The 12,724-nt window shown below is 40.3% G+C and overlaps 1 protein-coding gene across 1 annotated transcript in view; it reads left to right on the top strand.

Moving 5' to 3' along the window:
* The window catches only part of LOC106903514 (semaphorin-3D), a 59,400-nt gene that overhangs the window by 14,478 nt on the left and 32,198 nt on the right, over positions 1-12,724 (top strand). The window contains exons 2-6 of the mRNA XM_014967394.2: positions 1,193-1,385; positions 9,072-9,226; positions 10,313-10,375; positions 10,522-10,641; positions 11,308-11,398. Coding sequence (XP_014822880.2) covers positions 1,223-1,385; positions 9,072-9,226; positions 10,313-10,375; positions 10,522-10,641; positions 11,308-11,398 — 592 coding nt within the window. The 5' untranslated portion in view covers positions 1,193-1,222. The remainder of the gene's footprint in view (positions 1-1,192; positions 1,386-9,071; positions 9,227-10,312; positions 10,376-10,521; positions 10,642-11,307; positions 11,399-12,724) is intronic.

Below are 12,724 nucleotides of genomic sequence, written 5' to 3'. Positions count from 1 at the left end.
TGTGACGTTATGGGAAACTTACAGATGTTGTTGGTATTTAACCTGAAAGTATTTTCAGGACTTTCTGTTGTTGCATTTTCTCCTCTCTACAAGGCGTTTCCCGTTGGATCAGAGGCTCAAACATCTGTTTACACCTGTGGACATTTTCCTGCTGAATCAAACTCCCAACTGCTGAGAAAAGGAAAATAATAATGAAGGGTTGAAAGGTTAAAGGGTAAATGGAAGCAGCAGGGCCGTGTGGATGTGCCAAAACTTTCTCCAGCTGAACAGAAACAAAACTGAAGTTATTGACTTTGGACTTTCACAGAAACAATCTAGAATCAGCTTCAGTTATTACAGTCTGGGTCTAGTGATGGACTCTAACATGAACCTTCAGAGCCACATAAAGACAGTTACAAAGTCGGTCTTCTATCACCTGAAGAACATTTCCATTCCAAGGAATAATGTCCTTGGAATGGAAATGTTCAAAGACAAATGTTCAAGGAATAAACTGATGTTGCATTGAACAGGTCTGCCTACAGAGCTGATCCAGATCGCTGCTGCTGGCGTTCTGACTAAAACCAGGAAGCTAGAGCTCATCACCCAGTTCTAAAGTCCTCACACTGGCTCCCTGTGGCTCAGACAAGAGACTTTAAAATGCTGCTGGTAGTTTATAAATCACTGAACGACTCAGCAACACAATACATTAAAGATCTGCTGCTGTTGTATCAGTATTTCAGACCTTGCAGATCTTCTGGTTCTGGTTCTGCTCTGCATCCCCAGAACCAGAACCAGACGTGTAGAAACAGCATTCAGCTTCTATCCACCACAAACATGGAACAAACTTCTAGAAAACTGAAAAACAGCCAAAACACTGAGTTCCTTTAAAGCACAAGTATAAGCCCAGCTGTTTAGAGCTGCTTCTGAAACCTTATAAATGAAACATTAATCAATATATTTGATGTGTATTGATTATTTTGATGATGAGACTCGTCAAAATGTAATGTTTATTTCTAGTTTCTTAATTGGTGACTGATTTTTTTATGACTTCATTTTTGTGTTTTATAATGAAAAGCACTTTGAAATGCCTTGCTGCTGAAATGTGCTGTACAAATACATTTTATTGATTGATTGGTAACGAGAAGAACATAAAATAAATAAACATTTAATAAGTCAACCTTCTGCCCTTTTCTCCTTCGTTCCTCCATTTCAGTTTGTGGAGCGACTCGTCAGACCAGAGAAGATGCTGCGTTCAGCTGCAGGTCTCAGAACCAGAACATCCTCTTCTCTCATCGCAGCCACGATTTTGCTCTGGCTGCTGAGTCTGCAACCTTCAGAGTCCAGAACCAACCCAGAATCCAGGACCTGGAGTCAGACCGGGCCGCGGCTTCAGCTCTCTCACTCAGGTAGGAAACAGATGTGTGTCAGCTTTCCTGTTTTCCGTTCTTCTGAGGATCGGTGTGGCCCGTTGGACCTGGTCAGGTTTTGTTTAAAAGGGTTCAGTGTTTGGTGATTTAACTCTGCTTGGATGTAAATTATTTAGCTTTTAGCTCACTTTGTCTATTCGTTCATGTCATATTTAGCAATAATGATCGACAGATCAGAAACTGTAAAATATTTCCAGTATTCAGTTTAAATATAATTTCTGCTCCAGTTCTGACCAGCATTGCTGCAGTGATGAACGCAGGTATCAACATTTCTCTCAAGATCTGTGCCACCAGAACACTTTGACTGGAACCGTGCAGTAGCTGTGTGTCCACTGAAAGTAAACTCTGAATTTACCTTAACTCAACTCGTTTAATATGTTTTTGTTTTTTAAATGTGTAAAGTGTGAAAAATGAGCAATCTATCAAACAAAATAAGATGTAATTATGCTTCTGATGGTATTGGGGCCCTAAGCTTAAGTCGCATATGCCTTGGGCCGGCTCTGGAGGTATTTGATTGAAATATTTAGTTTAACACATTAAATGACAGAAACACAGAAAACCATCCCAAACTTTATCAGTTCTGATGGATCTTCTGGAAACTTTTGGTTTTGGTTTTTTGTTTTTCTGCTCCGTCAGCTTGTCAGAAACTTTTTCCACATTTTGGAGGTAATAATTTGGACTTTCTGGGTTTGTGTGGAAGCTAAACGGTAGCAGCTTGTGGTTGTAAGGGGAAGCATTGAACGTGTTTCTCCTGCTGCGTTTGTGGCTGCAGGACAAACAACCGTCCGCCTGTAAACTGTTAATTATGCTCAGATGGCGGCTTCAGGGCTCAAAACAAACATAAACACGCTGATCTCCACATTCATTCAGGTGAAAACCTTCAATCCATCTGAACACAATCAGCTTCCTTTGCCTCATGTCTTCCCCCTTTAGATTATGGCCAAGTTGTGCCAAAAAACACAACAGTGAATAATCCAAAGCACAATCAGTTTATAGTCACAAATTATGACTGATAAAAATCTAGCAAACACACTGTAAAAACTAATTAAAACTAACTATAAAATAACATTTTACTGTAATGACAAACCCAAAACTACTATGGCCGGACTGCAGACAGGTAGGACGTTGCATCATGCTTTGGGTAAAATTAATCCAACATTTCTGACTTGTGTTGTTCAAAAATCTGAACTAAGCCAAAATTTTCTGTCCAACTGAGTCCAACCATTAAAGGAGCTAGAAAAGGAAGAATCTAGGATCAGCTCCGACTCAAAGCTCAAACTGTAAAACATGTTTTTTCCTCTGAATGTCTACTCTGCATGAGAGCTCAACTGTCTGGAGTCTGGGAAACTCTGTGGGAAGCGTTGCTACCTTCACTCCAGGGACGAACCTCAGCTGTTTGGACATAAATCTCATTGCTCAGCAGATGAAACAGATTTCATGCACCGTGGCTGCTTGGTAAAAAATCTGAGATCTGATTCCAACCTGGACCTGAACTCTCCCAGGTCACACAGCCTTTCTCTTCGATTCAAACCGTTTCTGCTGGAACGTTCGTCACCGACACACAGATTTACAGAGGCTTTAGAAGGAGATGCTCAGAGGTCACCGGGTCAACCAGGCTGCAGTACGGCGCCGGTTCGTAGCCTGAACTGCTGATCTGCCGTACCATTGGTTCTACATCCACTGACTGGATCTTTCTCTCACTTCCTTCAAGTCCTTCAAGCTGTTGGACTCAGATTAGCTACAATCCATGCAGATTGATTAATGGGCTCGACACACAAGGAGTAACCAACGTCAGCGAAAGACAAAAGGAGCATTTAACTCTTTGTGTTCAACTGACATGACCCCATTTTTCAATTGATCCAGATGATTTGTCCAGTGGGATCTGGGCTCAGAAATAATCTGGACCCTGTATGGAAGCAGCGATGGGTCAGATTTAAGGTCGATGGTTGGGTTCAAACTGAAGCCAGAAGCAGACGGTTCGTCGGAGTCTGAGGAAGGAGGAACGGTGGTTTGGTTTCCACCTCGTCTTCTTAACTCTTCGGTCCGAGTGTCTGTTGGAGCCCAAAGTTTCAGGGAAGAAGACCTCTGGGTCAGGTTGACATCTCTGACATCACTTCCTCCTCGTCCTTCTGCTGCTGCCGGTTTCGAACGCTCCAACCAAAACAAGCTGACCTCATGTGGGACTGGGATGGGAAACACCTACATTCCAATGATTACACGCACGCACGCACACACGCACGCACACACACATGTGCACACACACACTCTGCAGCTCATTCTGAGGTGTGTTTTTGCATCGTTAGATAAAAACATGCTGCGTGTTTCTGCAGGAAATCTGTCAAAGCTGATTCACATCCCAAAACATCCAGAAAGAAGAGGGCAGGAATGTGACCTGTGTGTGTGTGTGTGCATGCGTGCATGCGTGTGTGTGTGCATTGGTCCTCTACGCTGTTATGCTGTCAACCTTGACCTTTAACTTGCTCTCATTACAGTTTGCAGGTTTGAGAGGAAAAGAGTTTGAAAGAAAGAGCAAAATGTTGTGAGAAGAAGTTGGTAGAAGAGATGAAGGATCTAGGGAAGGAAGGAAGGGAGGAAGGATGAGACTGAGGACGTTTCCTGAGTTGAACAAAGCAGAGATTCGAAGGATCGGAGGGGAGGGGAAATCAGGTTCTTTATATCATGGTGCCTTTGGTTACAGCCCGTCAGAAATGCCTGGATCGTAGCGTGTTTAGCATGTTGATGCGTTCTGATAATCAGGAGCTGAATCTCACAGCTAGCCGTCACTCTGGGTGTCTCAGCTAGCATACTCCACATCCTCAGCTAGCTGCTGTACAAAAACAATACATGAAATAAGAGCATTATGATCTGGCCTGCAGCCATTATAATAATATTATCATAATGAAACAGAACATTAAACTGCAGCAGAGATTTAGAGTCAGCAATAATTCAGAGCCTGCAGGGATGGACAGATGAAGATGGGAGTGAAGACGTTACGTCCCATACGTTTCATTGAACACCTCGTGGATGTAGTTTCTGTATTTGGGCCTCTCCGTGATCCCAGTGTTCTGATTGGACCCAGAAGCTTCCTCCTCGTCAAACAGAACAGTTCTGTTGACACCAGCTGTCTGGAGTGTTGTTCTGCAGGCAGGTTTGGTTGCCATAACGGCGTGAAGCCAGCATGTTTTTATATCTTCCCGTCTAAAACTACTGGAAAACCTGAAGTCAAAGCATAACAGATTTCCACTGACTGATGTAAACTCTTGGCTGCTTCTTCAGGGTTTTGTGTCACATTTTCCGCCCCCCGTCTGATATCTCCCACTGTGTTTACTTTTTATTTTGTGGTTGATTTGCCATCATGACTGCTTGATGGATGAGATCCTGGAGGATTGGAGAGAAAAGCAGAAGCTCCATAAATAACTTCCTGGGCTTAAATCTCCTCCTCCAGTTTCTTATATTTTATTTCTAGCAGCTTTGTTCTTCCATCATGACTTTTAAATGAAGAAGAGGAGACTTTTATTGAACATAATAGTCACTTTTGTAGAAAGATTTCCAGAACTACCAGTTTGTATTTTAGCGACTTCTGAGGACTTTTAGGTTACCCTTCTTGTAAGCACAGCTATTTATCCAGAAACTTCAAGGTTACTTCTCTAAAATCTAAAGGGTTCGTTCTTGAACCGATACGAGTTCCCACAAGTTTGAACCGGAAGTGGTACGCACCATCTTGGTAGGCAACTGCAGTGCAAAGCATAGATGAACCACGGCATCGAGAACAACCAAAAGAAAGTACATTGACACTGCAAGAGAATTATCTATCAACAAAATGGCTGCTGCCGGGATCAATGACTGGCAGAGTAACTACATGTAGTTATGACCTTTAAACTTTCATTATTAGGTTACATGTCGGATACTTTCTAAAACTGCCTTGGTACTTTCTGGTTTATGGAATATTACAGATTAGCTTTCCAAGAACGTGCAGAGAGTTTTTAAATAACATTTCGAATACCTTACAGAATCTACAGGTTACGTTTTAATTGTTGGAGACTTTCCTCCTGAACCACCAGAATAAGATCTGATTGCAAAAACCCGCCGGTTACTTTCTGATTATCTTACAACTTACAAGTTACTTCCCTAGAATCCTGAGATTGATTAAAAGTAGTGCATGTTACCTGAGTGAAGTCACCCCTCTGCCCCCCTTTACCTTTTTCAAATCAAAATTAGTGTCAAATGTTTTTGCAGCGAAAACTTTTGATTGTGGCGCTATAATTTTAAAGATCTTGATAAATGTTTCCAGAGATCATCAGAGGTCATCATCAATATCTTCACAGCAAAACAGAAGATATTGATATTTTCTTCTTTATATCTTCTGCAAAACACTTGCTGCACAAACATAGCATCAAAACATAGCTGCTGTGTTTGTGCAGCTATGTTTTGCTGCACATGCATAGCTGAGTTGATTGCCACCAAGTTTGATTTTTGTAAATAGGAGCGGGGTGTGTGGTTGAAAATTTACTGCACAAACCAGCAGGCACGTTTGACACCAGTCTTGTTAGATTTGGGTAATGTGGGGGGGCTGGTTGACATTTTGACCTTTAAACTTTCATTATTGTCTTCAAAGCAAAAGTAGCACAAATTAAAATTTTTGCTGCAGAAATGTAGTCGATTTGATTGACTTTGAAGAAGATGGCAGGGCTGGTTGATCTTTCTTAACCTCTGGAAACTTTAATTAATGTCTTTAAAATTATAGTAACACAAATTAAAAAAATTCAGCACAAATGTATCACAAAAAAGGTGGTGGTGCAGGGGGACAACTTCACTGTGGTTGCACCATCCAGGATTAGTTTGTAGCATCTGAACTGAAAAAGTTTTGTGCAATAAAAACACAAAGCAAAGCCGACAAATGAGGCTTGAGAATCTGATTCGACTTGTTCGTCACTGATTGAGTTTGTGAGCCTGGCGCAGCAGCTGTTTTCATCCATCATGTCTTATTTTCCTCAACAAGACTCCACATAAAGGCTGTGTAAACAAATCTGACTACATTCTTCTGCAGTTCCTCAGACTTTCCTCTGCGGCCGGCTGGCTAGCCGGGTCTCTGCCGTCACCTGTCAGCTCGTCACGGCTGAGATTTATTTCTTTCTGGACGGCGCAGCAAATGTGGCGTGCTGCATTCAAAGCCTGAACACGCAGTGCGTATGCATGAGTGACGGTTGTACTCTGCATGCTCCGCGGGGGGTCGTTTCGCTCCACTCTCCTCACTGACAGCTCAGTTTGGTGCTGATCTGCAGAAACATGGACGTGCAAATTCAGCTGCAAGAAATTTTCTGCTTTCATTCAAGTTAAAATTATTGTCAGAAACTAAAAGTTTACAGGATGAGATGCAGAAATCAGCAGAACAAAACTCATGATTTAATTTTTCTTTTGAGAATAATTAAACATTAGGCTCTAAATGTGGATGATCGTGTTTTAGCTAGTGGTGGAAACAATTCAAATGTTTAATTGAACTCATCGTAATTAATCGAAAACAACATAGCAACTAAATAAGCAGCATTTTCAATTCAAAAACCATTTATTGTTGAATTAATAGACAGAAGAGGTCAACAACAAAGATATTTATATTTTTCAATCTGTTATTTAGGTTATTCAACCATCAGACTGATGGAGTTAAAGTTTTTCATGATAGTTTGTGGTATTACTGTGATATCAATAAAAGTGACTAAGGATTAATTATGTAACTTTATGGCTCTGACTGCATGATTCAGCTACACAAACACTAACACTGCTCTTCAAAAACACATAAAGAAGTTTGATTTGTATCACAGAAAGTAACTATAGTTAATCATATTTTAAAATTTATTAATATTTCTTGATGCTTTTATTAAACAAACAGTGGAGAAAGATAACAATCCTGACATTACGGACAGTTTTGGGGGATTTTAAACAATTAATTAATTTGAATTTTAAATCAAAATTATTATAAGTAATGTATTACAATAAATGATAAACAATACAATACTTGCCTAGCTCTGCCGGCAGTCAAGAGGCTTCTTCCGCCGTCGCTGCTGTTAGCTGATGTCGCTTGTGCGTCAGATTTATGGGCGTACCAGAAACACACGTATAGAAAGGTTCCAGCTGCTGCTTTTCTATAAAAAATCCCCAGATCTAAAGCAGTTTTCTATCCACATTTTTAAAGTTTGGCTCCAGAGTTTTACTCATTACATGAGAATAAATTAATCAAATAGCTGAGGGATGAAGTTACAGCGATAAATTGGCCTCAGCTGTGAGGAACCTGCAGTCGGCCAGAAAAGCTTCACTTCCAATGAATGAAATGTAAAAATAATTGGGAGCCTGATGGCTGCCGACGCCTCCTGCTACGAAACGGTTTTGATTCCTGAGCTCTGCTGTTTCTGCTTGGATTGTCATCGGGTTGGCAGCGGCGCAGCAGCGGTTGGTCCTCCGGCTCCGGGAGGCCTGAGCCGACAGATCATAAAGCTGGAGCTTCAGGGTTAATTTGCTGTGCTTCTCCAGGTTGTTTTCTGCCTGCTTTAACGCCGCCTCCCCAGGGGGACTGGGGGTCAATCGGTGTGTATGTGCAGCGTGAATGTTGACTTTAGTTATGAGGCATTCAACCACAGCACAGAGTTACTAAAACTCTGTGCTGTGGTTTTCTCCTGACCTGCAGTGCTGGGTTACATTACTGTTGATTTATTAATATGGGAGCCGCCAGGTTCAAGCTGCAGCTATGTGGAAAAATGAATTAGACCGACTGGCTTGGGTCTGAGGTAAACTCAGATACGTCTGATGATCAGTATGAGGAATTAATTTGTGAAGAATGAGGCCAAAACACAGAGGCGGAGTGAGAAAAGACAGCTTCAGCCGCCTGTGGAGTTGATTTTAAAGGGGCAGTATTATATGTTTATAGCACTTTTTAACCTTCATCTGTTCTAAAAATAACATATGTCAAATATGACTTAAAAGAAATTTCACTTTCTGATTTAACACATTTGAGTTGGGCTTCTGTCTCTTTAAACAACATTTTTACCAGCGATGCACTGAGAAGTACTTTGTATATTGAGCTCAGCAGTTCCACCAGGTGTTTGCTAATTGCTTCTGGCTAGTTTGAAGGAGCAGAGATGGGGAGGAATGCTATGTGAGGCAGAAACTTGGAAACTGCAGCTCTGAGGAGGAGCTGCACCTCTAAGGCGGGGCTAGATCCACCCAGGCCTTTTGCTGAATGGTTGCCATAGAGATTAGAGGATTTCTCAAACATGCATGAAAGAATCAAGGCAACACTCCATGTTTGTTTTTGATGAGGGACTCACATTATAACATGATGAAAAGCTCAAAAAAGTTGATTTTACAAAACATGGCCAGGAGGTTATAGAGCATGGCAAGGTGGTAAAGCACAGTGAAGGCCCATGTTACTGAGTCTCTGAACTCCGCCTTCTTTCCTCTGATTGATATGGTGCTTAATAACATCTTTAGCTTTGACCCAAAACGCTTCAGTTGTCCCAGTTTAAACTAAGATCTGAGGTCCAAGAGACTCAGCATCCTGTGGAAACCCAGCGACTATCTACCGTCTACTGTCTCCTTTCTATCCTGCCGTTTTGGGGCTGAATGTGTGAAGAATGTCACGGTAAATAAACCCCTGAATGTTCCTGACTCTTCCAGACGTGAGGAACGGGTCGGCGGTCTACTGGGGCACCGGCGTTGGCGAAGGCTACCAGGTCCTGCTGCTGGACGAGGACCGAGGATGGCTGCTGGTTGGAGGGAAGGACCACATTTACCTGCTGAACCCCGACAACCTGGACCAGCTCGTCCACAAGGTGAGGTTCAAGCCTTCCTGATGGACGCCTAGTTGGGCGTTAAACCATCAGAGCTGCTTGGAGTTCATTATTATTTCTTTTGGATGCAGCAAAGCTCCACTTAAATTCTTATCAGTGAAAAAACTCTGGACTGCTGGTTTATTATTCATCGTTTTCCTGTTACCTCCAACAGGATTAAAGAGATTTCTTGGTTGTGGCTCTTTAAAATGTTAAAAATGATGAATATTATCTAAAGACTTGACAAAGAGAAACTATGGTGATGAGTAAATATTAGGCGACAATAACAGTTGCTTAATATCAACTAATTACAGGTTAATATCAACTAATTACAGGTTATCAATATGTAATTAGTTAGCATTAGCAGTCAGGTCCGGATTTGTTTTGATTTGTTCTGAGTGAAACCTAACTTTATCAGAAACGATATAATAAAATATTTTAGGGATGATTACAGTTAAGATAGTGTATGAACAACTCTGTTTTTATTTTCTGTTTTTAGGGTAATTGTTAGCATGTAGCATTAGCATCAAGTTTTCCCTCTTCTTTCACAAACTGTAAACAGATGAGATTAGAAGATAATACTGAAGGAACGAATAACTAACAGTTACTTTCTAACCATGTTTTATATGTTAAACTAAATTAATCCCTTCATTTGCAGCTAGCATGAGCAATATTAGCATTTGCTGTTAATCTGTGATGTTAATCAGTAACAGAATCCTATAAACAATTCAGTATCTTAATGCAACAGCTGAACAAGTAGTATTTAGAAAACACATAACAGATGCTTCATTATAACATTCCAAAATTATTTAGTTACATTTGATTTGAGGTTCATTATAATTATTTACATTGGCAGTTGATCTCTGCTTTTTCTCTGTTTTCCTAATTTCCTGATCCCCAACTAAGCAGCAGCTCTTCAGGAGATTATCAGTATTTACAATTGGTAACCTCTACTAATTATCTTTCTCTTTAAATTTGGTCATAAGATTTCAGGCTTTCAAATTAGCAGTTATTTCCATTAGTGGTTGATTCCTTATTTGTTTCATATTGAAGTTTATTATTTGGATATTTTCTTTATTTCCCCATCAGATCCACTGGCCTGCAGCTCGAGAACATGTGGAGCACTGCAGGCTGGCAGGCAAAAGCCTGGAGGTAAAAATTATTATAAAAATGTTTGTTTATTTCTCACCTCATACACTGATCTTATTTGTAGGATGTAGGAATCTGAAATCTGCTGTAAGTCATTTTTTCTACTTCTGTTAAACACATTCTGGATGTTCGTATTGTTTGTGTTCCAGAGAGATTGTGCCAACTTTGTCCGTGTGCTGCAGCCTTTCAATAAGACTCATGTTTACGTCTGCGGCACCGGCGCCTTCCATCCGCAGTGTTCTTACCTGCAGCTCGGCCAGAACCCCGAGGTACCAATCACTGGATTATTCACATTTATTTACCTTTAAACTACATATTGATTAACTGAACGTCTGCTTTGTTCTCAGAGATATGGTTAGCTCATTTGAGGAAGGAGTTGTGAGTTATGAAGGAAACTGAAAAAATTATAAATTATAAAATTATATAATGCTGAGTCCTTTTTGTTGCTGTTAGTGTCAATAAACAGCAGTAAATTAAATGTAATTTTGAAAAATGCTTCCAAACAGTTGGAAATATAGAATTAATTATTACAGAATGAATTCTTCATATTATAATCAAGAAAAATATACAATACTTTCTCTGTTTACTTTTACAGTATTGTGTTTGCAAAATGAAATTTTACAAACAAATATATAGAGTATGAAATAGCAAACAAAGTAATTAATAGTTACAGAAACAAGAGCAGATTTAACAAAATAACAATGCAACAGAAAGAAAATTCAATAAAAACGCAAAGAATGGAAAATCTCACGAAGCAACTAACAGAAAATACAAAAGAAAACCCGCAGAATATATATATTTTAAATTGCTGGCAAAGAAACACGAAATTCCTTTTTATTTTCTGTAAACTTTCATTGTCTTTGTTTTTCTCTGATGTGAAACAAATGGAGCCAGAGCTCATCTTTGTGCGCCGTCGTTCTGTGTCCGTCCTGCAGGAGCCGTGGTTCAGGTTGTCCCACGCCGTCGAGTCGGGACGCGGAAAGTGTCCCTTCAGTCCCAGAGAGCCGTTCACCGCCAGGCTGACCGGTACCACGCACCTGTCCTCTGGGTTTTTCACTATAGCTTAGATTTATTTCGTTGTGATTTTTAATTTCATTCAATTTGTAATAATTAACTTTAGAGTGGTTTTATTAGTTTTTATTAGTTAAATGTTTAGTTTTTGTTTGTTCTTTATTAGGTGCAGAATTCAAAAGACCAAAGGATTGTGATTATGTCTACATTGATCGGGTTATGAATACTCGACAGAAGACACCATTTTCAAAAAATTTTATTAATTATTGCTGAACAACAAACTGACTCTGGCGTTTTCTCCCAACTGCTGCTGTTGCCGCTTTGCGCCACCAGGAGTATGGAGTGCTATAACTGACGTAAACTGCTTGTGTTGTAACTTCACATCAATTCAAAAGGTTGATAAATAGATTCAGAAACATGAAAACAAACGATATAATACCTATAATTTCAGTATGTTTTAGTTTGTATTATTAACATGATGTAGTTCCACTTATAGTCCTTTCCCCCATTAATTACCATTTTTATTTATTCAGTTAACGAAAATGTTTTCCTAATTTCAGGTTTTGTTGTTTGTTAACGCTGATCTGATGATGATCAGTGATCAATGATCAATGATCTGATGCACCGCAGTCAGGAGTCATTCTGCATTTTTGTCTCCAGAAGAGATTAGGAGAATGTTTTTTTGTTTTAGTTAGCTATAACAGCGTTGGTCCTCACAACCACACAATGTCACTCTCTCCATATTCTGCTGACATTAGGCAGCCCATCGCCCGCCGGCTGAGTGCTGAGCGGAGGTGTGTGTGGTCCCTGGAGTTATTTCACTAAACTCACTAAACACAGGATCCTCCTGACCGAGACCCCGGGGGTCAGCTGGAGCTTCGTGTTGTCTCATGGAGATTTCACAGCTGGACGAAGCATCTGTCCTCATCTGGATGTCCTTCTGCAACCCACTCCTTTACTGAAACAACAAACTGCTTGTTGCTTTTCTTCTGATGCACAGAAAACTGGAGTCTTTTGTTGAGTCAAGTCTGGAAAAACTAAAACTACTGTTACAACTAATTAAAAAAAATCCAAACTAAGAAATGTTTAACTAATATTAATGACTGCGACTAGCAAACACTCTAAAACTAACTGAGTTATACAAACAGGGAAATGAAACTGAACAATAAAGAAAAACCCAAACTATTAGAAACCTGGTTGCAGTGACCTTCACCCTGCAGTGACCTTTACCCTGCAGTGACCTTTACCCTGCAGTGACCTTCACCCTGCAGTGACCTTCACCCTGCAGTGACCTTTACCCTGCAGTGACCTTTACCCTGCAGTGACCTTTACCCTGCAGTG

Source organism: Poecilia mexicana, unplaced genomic scaffold, assembly GCF_051168715.1.
Source record: "Poecilia mexicana isolate PSO_F unplaced genomic scaffold, ASM5116871v1 scaffold_5, whole genome shotgun sequence".
Lineage (NCBI taxonomy): Eukaryota > Metazoa > Chordata > Actinopteri > Cyprinodontiformes > Poeciliidae > Poecilia > Poecilia mexicana.
This window is presented reverse-complemented; position numbering and strand designations above follow the sequence as displayed.